This window comes from Typha angustifolia, chromosome 1, assembly GCF_048772165.1.
Source record: "Typha angustifolia cultivar Huaian chromosome 1, ASM4877216v1, whole genome shotgun sequence".
In the NCBI taxonomy this organism is placed as follows: domain Eukaryota; kingdom Viridiplantae; phylum Streptophyta; class Magnoliopsida; order Poales; family Typhaceae; genus Typha; species Typha angustifolia.
In genome coordinates, this window is record NC_133239.1 from 3,621,105 (window position 1) to 3,635,781 (window position 14,677).

The window sequence follows — 14,677 nt, forward strand, 5'->3', positions numbered from 1 at the left end:
AACAATATGGTGGAGAAATTGTTTGGTGGTTGGTAGTTTGGTGGCTTGGCTCAATTCGGTTGATGGCTCACGGTTAGCTTGGAAGAACAGCTTGGCAACGCAACGGCTTGGAGCAGGTCTCGACGGCGTTTGATTCGAAGCAATTGTTTGGCGACGCATATGGCTTGAAGTCTAGACTAGACAGCTAAAAAACTCGGTGGGGCCTAAAGTGCCTCTGTATCTAGGGAGGGTTGGTCCTTTGTCCAACCCATATCTAGCCTTCGGGCTCATGAATGATCAAAAAAAAAAAAAAAAGGAAGGGTTGCTGTTTTATCCAATTTGCTGCAAAACTTTGGGCTTGATTCGAACGTCAAACAGCTATCTTCTACCAGCTAGATAATTCATGGAAGCAATTCTTATGTGTAACACGCTATAATAACCAAATATTGAGATCGATTTGCAGAATATGAACCAAAAAAACATATGCCCAAAAGGGGGCATTTTATGGCGGCGCATTGTATAATTTTCTTTGAAGAACTATGAGTTCTGTAACACATTGGCCTCGCTAAAAATGTTTTGACAACTATTACATCACAAAATTTTGGGCTTCGTTGGAGATGTCGTCTTCTTGCCGTTTCTTTGAAGCAAACTCAAATTATAGTAGTATTACTAGGCTTTTCTTGGTGCGATGGGTTGAATGAATCTAGGATTCTAAGTTGATCTCACATCACTGTCCTTTGTCTATCGCCCATATCATCTTCGCCCTCAACCTGTCACCACAAAGTAGATATTAATAGTTTGTCCACATGTTATTGAGTTCTAGCATTAAAAATTATAGGAACTACAAAAACTAACTAATGTAAAGAATGTGGATAACTTGCAAATCAGTCAAAAGTGTAAAGACCATGTAGAGGAGCTTGTGATCATTCTTAACTATGATCATCCATCCTTCTATTTACCATTATTCTTGCAAAGACCATTTTCTTCTCCCTCTGGAAGACCTATCCGAAATTTGGTCCTCCAACTTACATGGATAAGAAATTAGGATTGCAGGAAGAAATCTAGTTGATGGTTTTGCTTGAGCAGAAGAGAACATAACTGGGCTCCCCAATAGAATGTTTAACCATCCATTCAACCTATGTACATAAAGTGTTCAACAAGAAAATAGAGTAATAATAAGGGTTGCAAAGAATGTAACCAGAAAGCACTATTGCATATCGGAACCATCTTAAGTACAAATAATTAGATTTCATGCCCTCTAAAAGATGGAAAAAAATATAACAGATGCAGTGTTACCAATCTCAGGAAACACGTACCACTGCTTGTCTAATGTGAAGAGAACAAAAAAATATATGGATGGAAACAACTGGAAAGCTATCAAAAGAGAGACTATATATATATATATATTGAAACAACTTCAAACCCCAGGCATAATATAAGGATGCTGCAAGGAGATGACCTTGTGCTAGGTCAATGTTAAAATATAACCTATGAAATATTCAATTCAATCATTTGCTTCCACATCCTGTTGAAATTAATCTGAGACCCAAGGGACTACAAAATCAGTATATCGCTTAACCAGTATTTACTTTGGATTTCATACAGAGAAATAGAACTTATCAGGTTGTCTTTAAAAGTAAATTTAATCTAGTGAGGCAATCACTGAAAAGAAAATAAAACTGCACATTACCTCAACAATAACCCTCCCCTTTCTTTTCACATTTGCGCCAGATTCACTACTATCCAGCTTTCCAGAATTAGAGCCGGATCCTTTACGCGTTTTCTTTGCAATATGTTGATCAGATGGATCTTCTAAATCATCTTCATCCATGCCAACTGCACCAGATATATCATCAATAAAGAGGAGGACTCAAATTATACAGATTAACAGCAGTATAACAAGGTCAGAAAATCGGTACACTTTTCTTCCGCTGTTTACTTAGAATCTAAGAAGAAAAGAACGATAGGATACTAAAACCAATAACCAACTATTTATACTCCATCGGGTTCTTGTTGGCAACCGCCAACCAATAAATTGGCATTCATACACTCTCATAGTGCCTTAAAAATAACCAGTGGTTGTATTGTCTTAGTTCTAGGTAAAAGAAGCCACCTTTAGAAGGTCAATGGTAGTAGATTATCAATTTTCGACAAAGGAGCCTGAACATATGTAAAAGAAGGAAAATAATCTTTACCATACTCATCATCCTTTAGTAAGCCTCCAAAGTCTTCTATGTCTTCTTCCTCTTCAAGTTCATCATAACCTTCGACATATTCTACCTCAGGCTCCTAGATTTTATCAAACAAACACAAACAAGCCATGATAAAATGGATATATACCAGAAGTAATTGCAAAATAATGTAGGTTGTTGAAACCATACTTCCTCCTCTTCCTCTTCAGCAGTCGGCTGTAGACCTTCCATTTCAAGGACATTATTGTAAGCCTCAACAGGATAATTATATATGTCACCATAAACACCTTTCTTGAGACGCTCCAACAATTCCTTTTCGATACTCTGCAGAACAACTAAATATGTTAGTTCCTAAATGTTTCCAAAATGGCAATAAGGTCTGAGCTCCAGTGGGGCATAATGGAGAACCTTGTCAAGTATAGCAGCTCTTTCAGCTTTTTCCTCCCTCCTAGCCTCTCGTTTCTTTTCTTTTCTAGGAACTGTCATTATTTTTTCCCTAAAATAGAGAGAGAAAAATATATCATGTTGTGCAGGAATCTTCACCTTCCATAAGGAAACAAAATTTACTTAAATGGGGGAAAGTATGACCTACAACAAGAAAAAAAAAAGTGTTTGCATACTTTATGGGTTTGCTCATGATCCTGAGACAAATCTTTCAGATTTTTCTTTTTGTAAGATTTAGAAAGACTTCCTTCACTACATAGGGCACAAGGTTGCTGCTATCCTCCTACATGTGTTGGAAATGGAGAGGAATCGTTTTCATTACATTAAAAGAATCTATCTTCAATATTTTAACAAGAGTCTTGAAAGTACAGCCATGACCGATGTCCTAGGCGTGGAGCTAAAGTAAAACATTGAGCTACTGTTGGATACTGACAAGCATCTCATTTAACCTGTTCACTATATAAGACACTGAACTCGCAGTTAACCAACTCTTTTGGGAAACTAGAACAGTAATTCCTGCCTGTAAAACGTGTTAAATTGCAGCCACATAAAGGTTGATATTACTGCAAAATGCTAATAAGACACCCCTTCCTCTTCCCTAACACCACAAAATGTGTACCAGCACTCCAGATGACAGGTACCTTTGTGGATAAAAAATCTATACTGGCCTACATGATTCCCTGCACAAATCATAATCTGAGGAAGATAAAACTAACATGAATCCCTACCTCACTTTCAATTGAAGCTTCCTCATTCTTATGCGATACTGGGTCATCTTAGTGAGGCGTTGCTTGACTTTGTGCACAAGTAATTTAGGCCAGTATTCCTGCCGAAACCAAGGTTTGTCAGCATCTTGTAAGATTTACCAGATCTTGCATATCTTATCAGGTCAGTTACAGATTTAGAGCATTATACCAAGTGCTTGTCAATAGCTTCAAGAGCTTTCTCATAATTTCTATGCAGCTTAACTCGCTCCCACAATTTATTTGGCATGTGAGCCCTTTCAATAGTTTTCATATACAAGTAAAACACTCCTGCAAGACCCAATATTCAATATTTTTAACCATTAGTGCAAAACAGAAATTACAGGCAAGAAATGACAATCTATATCAATCAGCTTTAAAAACCACACAGAAATTACAGATAAGAAATGACAACCTATATCAGTCAGCTTTAACAACCACACAAAACCTCTAACGCATCCTAAAAACAAAAATCACATTCATGGGCTTTTTCTTTGCTTATGATATTATAAAGAAAATAATGAACTACGGCAAGGTGTTCTTCAAGGTCTCTTCTCATGATTAGCATAAAGAAGTCTCACAAACTAATAAATGGGCTGACATTTTTATTCAAAATTCTATGCCAAGATTTCCTCTCCTTCAATATCTATCTGTTTGCAAGGTAATGTTATAACTCAACTTCACCATATTTCTCATTTATGTTGGAATGACAATGTTTAAATTCACTAAGGTGGAAACTAGAGACCCACTCTCTTGAAATCATAGCTCTATTCCTAATTCCAGGATCCACATAATTGGTTAATTTCTATAGTAACCCATCTTCAAAAATCTCCATAAGCTACAAACCAATTCAGAACTCTTAATGCACCGAAAAGAAAAGTTAATAAAGCAGTAATATTAGATGTCATATATCCTACTCTATTTGTGTAAGAGAAATTCCATCTTTTTCCTAATATCAATGACTTGACCAAACCTCAAATAATCTGAACAGAAGCTAAAACAAGGCAAAGAAATCGGCCCCTTCACAATAAAAACTCGTCTTTAATACTATAACATGAACACGACAGGGAAGAATCACTAGTTCTGGCACATTACAGAAGAACTAAGACCACAGTTTCTACCAAAAGGAGGAGCTTTAGACCTTCATGATCACGAATCGTGGCATAGCGGCTGTTAGCTAGGGGACATGAGCTCCGATTGCAAATCCCCGTGACATTATTCGGATTTCTACAGAAGATCCCAGTAGTGATCCTACACGATTCCCAAGCATTAAATACTCGACGTACGAAACCAAAATTTACTTCCCAAAGCAAACAATTCTCGTGGAGAGGAAGAGGGATTACTTGGCCATGTAGCTGCAGTGGTTGTGCCTGATCACCTGCCATATCACGTCGTCGTGCTGCATTTTTCTTCTACCTTGGAGAAAAAATCGAACCGGAGATAGGGTTTCGACTCCTACTAGTATCTTTAGAGGAGAGGAATGGAATTAGGGCTATTTTAGGCGGTAAGTGTGCTCACGGGCCGGACCTTGAATTGGAACCCTGGAAACCAACGGCGGCGAGGGCGAAGAAGGAGAAGACGAGGCGGATTAGGGTTTAGGGCCTGGGGGTTTAGGCTGCGGGTTTGCGGGTCGGGCTTCATGCTGCGGATCTCGGGCCGGGAAACTGAAAGCCCAATTCAACCCAATGGGCTCTGGGTTGTTATTGGGCCGGGCCTAATTCGGGTCTGGTCTGGATTTGGGATATAACCGTTAGTCACCCATTAACCAAAATATTAAAAGACTTAATTACCTCCACATAAATTCAATTTTAACTATTAGCAATTTAATTATTGTGATTGTGAGAAATGTTTTCTTCAATAAACCTTATTATTTTCAAATTTTGAATGAAAATTTTAATAATTGCAACTTGGTTATGGCCATAAAGACATTATATTTTTAAGCTCAAGTATAAAAAGGTAAATTAAAATTGAGCCCAAAAAAAAAAAAAAAAAAGAAGAATAAAATAAAATGTAATATGTTTGATAGATAGTCATATAATTTTTATGCTATCTGGTCATTAATTTGATCAACGAGGAATTTTCTTGGGTCCAATTGCTTTTAGTTCCCTTTCCAAGCTATGTTGGACTTTTTGTTGTCTACTTTGAATGAAGTCACAGAGCACATCATTCAATTCTTTCCTTAGTCCTATGGACTGATATCTTATTGTGCTCTTATTGTGGGAGAATAATTTCTAGAACTATGAATGTATCTTAAAAGTTCTAGCGTATGATGCACGTAGTTTTATTCTCATTTTCAAAGCAGTTATTTAAGTGATTGTTTACTTATTATATTACTACAAAGAGGCTTATAATAGAATAAGATTTTTTTTCTCATTTTATATCGGTGCCTCTTAAAAATTTTAACTCTCAAACCTAACTAATCATAAAATTTTCATTAATTTGTATGTAAAAAGGTTATTATGTTTTGTATTAAATTATTAAGATATTAACTTATATTTATCAAAAAAAAGTGATATACCAAAAATTAATTGTTTTGAAAGATATACGTATATAAATAGAAAATTTAAAAAGATATACACACAGATGAGAAACTCCATCGCCGCGTTGTCACAGCTCCCGCCTCGCTGTGCCCAAAGCGGGGTGAGCGAGTTTCGGTTCGATTAACTTTAAAAGCTATTGAGCGTAGTTATCAAAACATCACCGTCAATATTGACTCGTAATCTCTCTCCAATGTATTGTGGTTGAAATCTCCGAGACCATGATGGCTCACAAATATGCTTCTAGATATTTTTTAACTTTTGGCAAGGTTCTATACTATCTCTATTCCTCACTGTTTAATAGAAGCCAACCGACATACAAATTGGTTAGCTAATTTAGGCAAAGATTAGGATTTTTCAGCTATCTGGGTAGACTCAATCTCCAACTCTTTACATAAAATTCTCTACAGAAATATAGAGGGTATTATCTCGGATACCTAACGTACATCTGTACCCCTCTTTTGAGGTAATTGTATTAACTTTTTCTATTAAAAAAAGAAAAACAAAAGTGTCTACATAAAACAAACAAACCTTAATTTTACTGTTAATTAAGCTTTCATGAGATAGAATCTCTAGATGAGATTGTAATCTCAAAGGGTTCTGGTCAATGAGAGAGAGAGAGAGAGAGAGGTTCGAAAGTCGGTAGATGTCATCTTCCTCCTAGCCGTGTAGGGAAGGCTTATAAGGTGCCGACATCTTCTTAACTTGTGATGACAGAGAGTAACGTCAAGCTTTTTGACGCCAAAATATAAAGAAAGAAAGAGAAAGAGAGAGAGAGGTGGCTGGGTTTCCTCTCATCCAAGGCAACAAATGTGAAGAGATAAAAGAGGACTCTATTTACTCCCTTACGTCGACTTGGATCAACTTCTACTTACCAAGATGCAGACGTTTGAATGCAACGGGTGGGAAAAATTTCTCTGTGAAAAGACTCGTATAACAAGACTGAGACTTAGTAGTTAAGTATACAAGGCACAATAGTAACTATTAGGCAAATTACTTTCTACCTCTGGGTTGTTCTGTGGCCCTAGTTTAATTTGCTATTAAATTTCACCTGAAAGAAAGTACCTCTACCATCATTGGCAAAATAAACTGTACTTTATCTATAGCCTTTTATTTTTATGGGCTTGATCTAACTAGTTAAGGTGATTTAAGGGCTCATAATTAAATCTAAATTAACACATTAATCTAGTGCATTTATAATCTAAATTATACTCGCTCTAATCAACTATAGAGAACTAAGCTCTTTTGGTTGTTTGATGAGTGAGATATTTCATAGTATTATGAGACAGTGTAGGAGATGAAATGTAAATAATCCTTAAGAAAATATAATCATGAGGAATATGACAATTATACCCATGCTTAAGGGTGTTCTCGTCATTATAAAAGAGTTAGTCTTTATAGATGGTACTTTATATTTTATAAATATCATTTCCCTTCTTGATATGCATAAGAGAGTACTAGATATTTTGGAGTTAATTATATTTTAAGCTCATCAACTATTATACAGGATCACTTTCACTCGTGGAGAAAAAGAAATAACTGATATATTATATAAACTATTTAAATTATATTAATAAGCTCCTTTAATCTATATTTTATTAGAAATTCTGATAGAGATTTTTTTTAAAAAATTTAAATTAATAGATGGATAAAATAATCCTCTTTTTTTTCGAAAGAATGTCCTTAGTGGAGAGGACTAATTAATATAATCAGATAATTTATGAAGCAGATGTACCCATTTTTTTTTAAATTGAGTGAAAGTGATATAATTTAATATTTGAGAGTATCCAAATATAATTAATCTTATATTTAATTAAATTTTATTTTGTGCACTAGTACTTTTTATATTTTCGATGATACCAATCTGATTCTAAAAGTCACAAAAAATTTGATCCAAAATAAGTAACTAAATTAAAAAATTTATAAATTATAAAATATAAAATTATGTATAGCCGAGTCAGACACTATTTCTTTAGACCAATTTGTCATCCACCGATTGCTTCTGAAACAGTAGATATCGATCTCCCAAGATATAATAACTGTCTTGTACTTAAAATGAAACAGTTATTCGAATGCGTTGTGAAAATTGAACCGTGTTATACTCTCCCAAATGTAGACTAAAATCTTAAAAGTACCTAAAAGAAATGAATCAGATTCTATGTAAAAATAATACAGATTAACAGCCTATTTATAGAATTAAAATAGCTAGACGAAGAATATAACCGGTCACAAATAGATGCACTATTTCGTGTCTAAACGAATTAACAGTTTTATTATAAAAGAATGCACCACTTTGTGTTCAACGAACTAACTGATTAACTGTTTTAATTGAATGGACACACCACTATGAATTCGAGTTCAATAACCAACTGACTTAAACCTAACCAGATTCGAATATATATCAGACAAAAAATTAATTTGGACTTGACTCACACATCGAGCTGGGTAGAACGACCCTGTGTAAGTTAAGCTATATAATATCTTTTACCTACAAAATAAATACCTTTTTTGGGGTTTAAACCAATAAAATGTTTAGCACTTATGTAGTTATATACAATACTAATATTTTTTTTTAAATATTCAATACGGTACTAAACTCACTTTTCTTTATTTTTCATTGTCATGATACCCACTTTAGAGCCAAATTTTATTTATTTCTCATTATAAATTTGAATTAATAAATATATAACAATAAAGTACTCTTTGAACTAAATTAATTTCACCAGCAATCCATCATTAATAATATATGGTACCCACTTAAAACTTAGCTCAAAATTAATAAAAATTTATATTAAATATATAATATTTTCAACATATATCTCTGAAAAATTTATTACGATTGAATTAGGTCTTAATTGAAAGAAAATACAATCATGAAAGCAACAAGTTATCCGCGGTTGAGATATTACTGTATTAGAGTGGAGCTAACTTTTGGTTATTAAATAATACTTAATTAATAATTTATCGTCTTTACCTTATTACTCCGGTCATTTAGGGCATTGTACTTTTTCATAGCATTTAAAAGATATTATAAATAATGATAACCACTTTAATGTCAATTGTACTCTTACCCCTATTAATACGCATTACTTTGAATATTACATTACCCCCGGTCACTAATTACATAAGTTTTGTCATTAATACAATAGTAGAAAGCGATCTGAGGATATTCTAGGCATTATCCAATTGCCGACAGTGCCCCCTTATTCGCTCAATAATCCATGTGGGGCTCCAGACTTTATCCACGCATTAAAACTACACATCAACACTTGACCACAATATTTGACCACCAATAGTTCACGAGGGTTGCGTTTTTCATCTCATTCAGTCAAACACCGGGGCCTCCGAACCGGGGGGTGGGGCCGACCACGTTTTAATCTACGTGTCAAATTTTATGCAAGGGAGGGTGTGACCAAGGGTGTCAATAACTAGGAAAAGAAAATTATACGTGCGATCGCATTATCCACTCGCTTCAACCGACGCTTTAACAGTCGCACATATCCGTGATCTTCGCAAATCACAACCGTCCAACTATAACGTCGCCACACCACCCCTTTCCCCTATATAAACCCCACCCCGCTATTGCTATTCTCCACAAAGATAATAGCAAAAACTTTGTTCCCTGCTTACACTACTAGCTGACATAAAAATGTCCGAGGAGAAGCACCACCACCTCTTCCACCGCCACAAGGAGGAGCAGCCGGCCGAGGAGGAGGTCGTCTACCAAGAGACCGCCTACGGCACTGACGCCGACGGCGGTTACAGCACGGCCACCGCGGTCGTCTCGGAGAACGACGACTATGTGAGGTACGAGAAGGAGGAGAAGCATCACAAGCATAAGGAACATCTCGGCGAGATGGGCACCCTGGCCGCCGGCGCCTTTGCTCTGGTAATTCCTTATAAAATAAATTATTATTTAGTCTTTTTCTGGACGAGAAATTAATAAATTTAGTTGATTTGTGAAAATAGTATGAGAAGCATGAGGCCAAGAAGGACCCGGAGCACGCCCACAAGCACAAGATCGAGGAGGAGATCGCCGCCGCCGCCGCCGTGGCGGGCGGAGGATATGTGTTCCACGAGCACCACGAGAAGAAAGAGGCTGAGGAGGAGGTGAAAGAGCATGGGGGCCATAAGCACCACCACGGCCTCTTCTAAACAGAGTGCATAATATATGGACTCGTTTATATCGAATTGCACCCCCAAATAAGAGCTTGTTTGTTTGTTGGTTCTCTTGTTGTCTCACTAAATGGGTGCGTTTGGTTTATTTGTATCTGGAGACTTTGTGTTATAATTATATCAGTATGTATATATATCCTTTGATCGAGTCCAGTAATCAAGTATTATATCTTAGCTAAGCTCATGCACTCCAACATACTTGTATAAGGGCATGCTTGTCCTTCCAAGAAAGTTGCTCCCCAAACCTTTGAAATGAGTCCTGACATTTGGTCTTATCGTTATTCTTGAAATAATTCAAAGTATAAGTAACTTAGGCCCTGTTTGGTTTATCGAGATTAAGCTTCAAACTCAATTAATTAGTATAATTTTTTATTTTAATTTTTTTAAAAATAAATTTATTTAAATATAAAAAATTAAAAAAAATATTTAATTACTGAACTAGTTTAAGGATTCATAAATCAGTTAAGAAGACTGACCATATTTTAAAATGATGCTTGTTGCCTAAATTCAAAGCAAACAAGATCTTAGATAATGATCATATCGACTACCCACCTAGACGGGAGACTATAGAGGCCATAGGAGAGGGGCCACATTGATTGAACTATTTGAACCTCTTGACTTGGGAATTTACATGGTAAGGTTTAATATCGTATGAAACAGATATTTGAGATAGAAAAAGACGTGTGCACTAGTGGGCCCCTTTTGGGTTAAATTTTGATATTTGCTTTAAGGCTCAATAATCAAATTTATTAATTTATATATATTTTTCCCATCCTTTCGTTTTCTCTACTGGGGATTCCTTAGCTACATGGCTGCATCTTTTTTCCTCTTCCTCCCCTAGCAAGTCGGGCTAGGCGGAGGGAAAAGGTTTAACTCCGACCTTGATGGTCTCTTTCCCATTCTCCTCTCCTCCTTTACCTCCTCCCCTCTCATTATTGGGATTGCCCTCACTTCCGCTCAACAGAACCAGAAGGTGCGGGAGAGGCTAAGGGGTCCCCTCTTCCTATCTCCCCTCTATCTGTATCTACCTTCAATTGGCACGGTGTAAGGGGTGGGAGGGTGGCCGAACCCCTTCTCGCCTCATTTTTGCTAGCTCTAGCTAATGATTGTTTCTCACTTGAGGGTTGATGGGTTGCAGCGTGTTGTTTTGGATTTTTTTTTATGGTGAATCTTCCCTTGCCAATATTAATTTTTACCTTCCCTTCCTTGTCATTTCACCGGCGATTAGAGCTTATCGGTTGTTTGATTTTTCGACACATCTCTGCATGTTATCAATTTTGAGTTATTTTTTCTTTCCTATTGTAACGCGACGGTGAATGCATATGTGTCATGTTTGAGTCGAGTTTGATCGAGCCTAGCTCTAATCAAACTTGAATCAAACTTGAATTCAAAATAATTTTGAACATATATTTATAATTAAGTTTAAATTAAAATTATTTCAATTCAAACTAGTTTCAAACTATTTTCAAGTTCGAGCTTCGATAAATAAGTAATTTCAAATCTTAATTAATTTTCAAGCTAAATTTTAAGCTCGATCAAGCTTGAAATAAATTAAGCTTAATTTATGCTCATATTAAGCTTAAAATATGGCTTCACTTAAAAATATAAACTAATAGAATAAGTTTCAACCACTGGCATAGTGTTCGGATGATGATGCTATGAGTTTAGCCCATCTGGAGTCGTTTAAGTAAGGATGGTTAGCCCACTTACCAAATCCTTGTATAAACTAGTCTTATCCTACAGCGTTCTTTAATGGTCGTCGAAAATAAAATTCAAATAATTATTTCAAGCATAATCTTACCGACAGACAAAAAATTTCGAAAATCACAAACATTTACATGATCTTTCGAATATATATTTTTATAGGAAAAAAAATTTCATGTTTAAATATAAGGGTCAACTCATAAATCCCTCCTCTCCTTTCCTTCTCCCCATCCCCTATATCATCATGTCCTCCTCCTCGCCACCGGCGCCGGCACCTTCCCGTCGAAGAGCTCGTCAATATAACTCTCCAAGTCCTCCGCCCCGAACTTGACGTACTTCTCCGTCTGCCTCCCCGGCGTGAGGCACTGCGCAAACCTCCCAAGGAACGACCGGTACGCCGGCACGACCACCGCCGACACCGACACCCTCAGCTCCGACTGCAGCTGCTCGTCGCTCACCACCCACGCGCTCTGCGTCCGGTGTATCTCTTCGAACAACGAGTTAAAGCTCTTCAGCCTCTCTTTCACCACCGGCTTCTGCACGCCGCCCTTCGCCGCCGTCAGCCCCTCGTCTTTAAAGCAAGCGAGCACTTTCGCCCACGTCTCCCTCTGGTAGTTCTTATGGTATTGCCTCAGATTGGAGGACCTTTTTCTATACCACGTCTCGCCTAAAAGCATATTGATCTCGGATGAGCCTTTGATCTTTTGGGCTATGTATCTCCCGTTGTTCATGAGGAAGATGTTACTTAGAGCTGGATCTTTGTAGAGCTTAGACTTGGCTTCGAGGTTGGAGTCGAGGAGATCCATGAGCTCCATGAGTTGGACGGAGAAGGGGGTGTGGTGGTCATGGAAGACGAGATCGAGTGTGTTCTTGTACTCGCATGCGTATTTGATGTAGTTCATGACGTAGCGAGTGAGAGGGTGAACGGCGCCACCGGGGACCGGGGTCTTGGCAGCGTCGGACTTGACGGAGCCCTCGAGGTCGCAGAAGATTGAGATGGCGGCGTCACCGAGGCGGGAGCGCACGGATGTGAGCTCGTCGGCGAGGGAGAAGTCGTCGGCTTGGTCGGGGAGGAGTGAGTCGATCGTGGGAGTCGCGTCGCGGAGGGCGTCGTAGATATCGAGCACCTTGAAGAGCTTCTCCGCCGAGCGCTTGGTCATGGCAACGGCCTCCGGTAAGACGAGGAGGTGGAGGAGAACGCCGCCGGCGACGGTGTGGAAGAGGGTGGTAGATATATCAGGGTCAACGGAGAAGACCTGGAAATTTCACGGAAAAGTTTATTAGCTAATTTTTGGAATATCATACTTTTTATTATTAACACCTTATCTTATAGATATTTTCCATTTAACCTTCTGATTTGCTTATATTGAATTAGAAAGCACCGACTTTAATACTTAGTAGTATTTCTATGTGTAGGTAAACAGTTATTCTAAAAGGTCTTTTCTTTTATATATTTCTTTTGTATGCCCCCTTCTAATGTTAACATTTATATATAGATATAGCAAAACATATGTGACTAATGACTACCAATCGGATTATTTTTCAAATTACGTGTCAGTAGTTTACTAGAAAAAAAAAGGTTTACTAATTAAAAAATTAATTTTATAAAAAATAGAATAAGTATATTCTCATTTATTTATTTTAAAATTATTTAAATTTTAACGGTTTGTTAATTCCAAGGATATCTGCGTAATATATATATATATGAGCTTCTAAAAATTTGTTATGTAATCTAACTAGCTAACCTGGTTGCAGAGGTCGTGCTCAGCCGGGAGGATAACCGAGACGAAATGCCGGAAGGATTTGATCCACGTCGCGATCGCTCCCTCCAACGACTCCCACGGCATCTTCACCACGTCGTCGATGCTCCCTTTCTCGTACCCGACGCTCGACACCGCCGCCTCCACCTCCTTGCTCCGCGCGGCGATGAACACCTCGCAGCATTCCGTCCCGTACCCAGCTGAGATCATCGCCGCCGCAATATCGCGCAACTTCTCAACCGTCTCCTTAGGATACGCCGGACTCGCTTCGCAAGAATTCGACTCTTTAGGGCTCGCCTCGTGCGGTCGACCGGAAGATCCGGCATCGAGGAGCGAGAAGAACTCGTCCTCGAGGAAGCACATGGCGTGGTGGAGAACGCAACCGGATTTATTCGTTACGTTGTAGTAATTTGCGTCTTGAGAGAATCCCGATAACTCCAAATGCAACCTAGAGACGCGGTTAATGGCGTCGAGCAGGGGGAGCTCCTCGCCGTCGGATTCGTATTTGGCGATCTCGTTCTCCACCGCCGTGACGAACTGCTCGACGGCGGTTTCGGGTACTTGCGGCCGCGCGGCTTTCTCTTCTTTAGCATCTTTGAAGCGATCGAGAACGCTAAGGAACTCGTCGATTTGCTCGGAGAGGGTGGAGATATCGGGGACGTCGTCTTCGACCACGGTGCTTTCTTCTTCCTTCTTCTCCTCCTCCCCTTCCTTTTGTTCTCCTTCCTCTTTTTGTTGGTCAGGCTCGTCTTCTTGTCGTTCTCGAGGAAGAGAAGATAGTTGTTGGGTTATTTCCATTTCTCTCTTTCCTTGCTCGCTCTCTCTCTCTGGGAGGGTTGGAAGAGGAAAGGAGACGAGAGGGGGGGAGGAAACTTAGGGAGGAGGTGAACACATGACAGTTGCTTCCAAGGTGTAAACGAGTAATTTATGCTGCATGTTCCACCTAATTTTAGTTCCACGTTAAAAAGAAAATAACTTTTTAAAATATACGTTTTAAAATTTTGTAAAAAGAAATTATAACAGACAAAAAAAAAATAGTACATTAATGGTTAGGGAAAATATCTAACTTAATAAATTCCATATAAGGCGTATATAGTTGATGGCTTCCACGTAAGAGAGGGGGAGGAGGAGGTTTCCACGTC

The 14,677-nt window shown here is 38.1% G+C and overlaps 3 protein-coding genes across 3 annotated transcripts; 1 reads left to right on the plus strand and 2 right to left on the minus strand.

Annotated features, from left to right (window-relative positions):
- Nucleotides 1-459: 459 nt before the first annotated feature.
- On the minus strand, nucleotides 460-5,011 carry LOC140766965 (uncharacterized). The gene is made up of 9 exons (XM_073106690.1): nucleotides 4,702-5,011; nucleotides 4,500-4,609; nucleotides 3,531-3,649; nucleotides 3,344-3,441; nucleotides 2,580-2,667; nucleotides 2,361-2,495; nucleotides 2,175-2,268; nucleotides 1,670-1,815; nucleotides 460-749 (listed from the first exon to the last, which is right to left on the minus strand). The coding sequence occupies exons 1-9, from the start codon at nucleotides 4,761-4,763 to the stop codon at nucleotides 702-704; spliced, it is 900 nt and encodes a 299-aa protein (XP_072962791.1). The 5' UTR covers nucleotides 4,764-5,011; the 3' UTR covers nucleotides 460-701.
- A 4,467-nt stretch (nucleotides 5,012-9,478) lies between these two features.
- LOC140766461 (uncharacterized) lies at nucleotides 9,479-10,250 on the plus strand. The gene is made up of 2 exons (XM_073105815.1): nucleotides 9,479-9,784; nucleotides 9,865-10,250. The coding sequence occupies exons 1-2, from the start codon at nucleotides 9,545-9,547 to the stop codon at nucleotides 10,048-10,050; spliced, it is 426 nt and encodes a 141-aa protein (XP_072961916.1). The 5' UTR covers nucleotides 9,479-9,544; the 3' UTR covers nucleotides 10,051-10,250.
- A 1,617-nt stretch (nucleotides 10,251-11,867) lies between these two features.
- Nucleotides 11,868-14,564, minus strand: LOC140763649 (exocyst complex component EXO70C2-like). The gene is made up of 2 exons (XM_073101936.1): nucleotides 13,521-14,564; nucleotides 11,868-13,031 (listed from the first exon to the last, which is right to left on the minus strand). The coding sequence occupies exons 1-2, from the start codon at nucleotides 14,331-14,333 to the stop codon at nucleotides 12,018-12,020; spliced, it is 1,827 nt and encodes a 608-aa protein (XP_072958037.1). The 5' UTR covers nucleotides 14,334-14,564; the 3' UTR covers nucleotides 11,868-12,017.
- Nucleotides 14,565-14,677: the final 113 nt, after the last annotated feature.

What these genes read in the sequence shown, in the direction of transcription:
- LOC140763649 (XM_073101936.1), bottom strand. Translation starts at nt 14,333, where the DNA reads ATGGAAATAACCCAACAACTATCTTCTCTTCCTCGAGAACGACAAGAA. An exon ending in AGCACGACCTCTGCAACCAG is followed by an intron (nt 13,032 to 13,520) that starts GTTAGCTAGTTA and finishes TGAAATTTCCAG; the next exon opens with GTCTTCTCCGTTGACCCTGA.
- LOC140766461 (XM_073105815.1), top strand. Translation starts at nt 9,545, where the DNA reads ATGTCCGAGGAGAAGCACCACCACCTCTTCCACCGCCACAAGGAGGAG. An exon ending in CCGCCGGCGCCTTTGCTCTG is followed by an intron (nt 9,785 to 9,864) that starts GTAATTCCTTAT and finishes TTGTGAAAATAG; the next exon opens with TATGAGAAGCATGAGGCCAA.
- LOC140766965 (XM_073106690.1), bottom strand. Translation starts at nt 4,763, where the DNA reads ATGCAGCACGACGACGTGATATGGCAGGTGATCAGGCACAACCACTGC. An exon ending in AAGCTATTGACAAGCACTTG is followed by an intron (nt 3,442 to 3,530) that starts GTATAATGCTCT and finishes TGGTTTCGGCAG; the next exon opens with GAATACTGGCCTAAATTACT. An exon ending in AGGGGAGGGTTATTGTTGAG is followed by an intron (nt 750 to 1,669) that starts GTAATGTGCAGT and finishes TTGTGGTGACAG; the next exon opens with GTTGAGGGCGAAGATGATAT.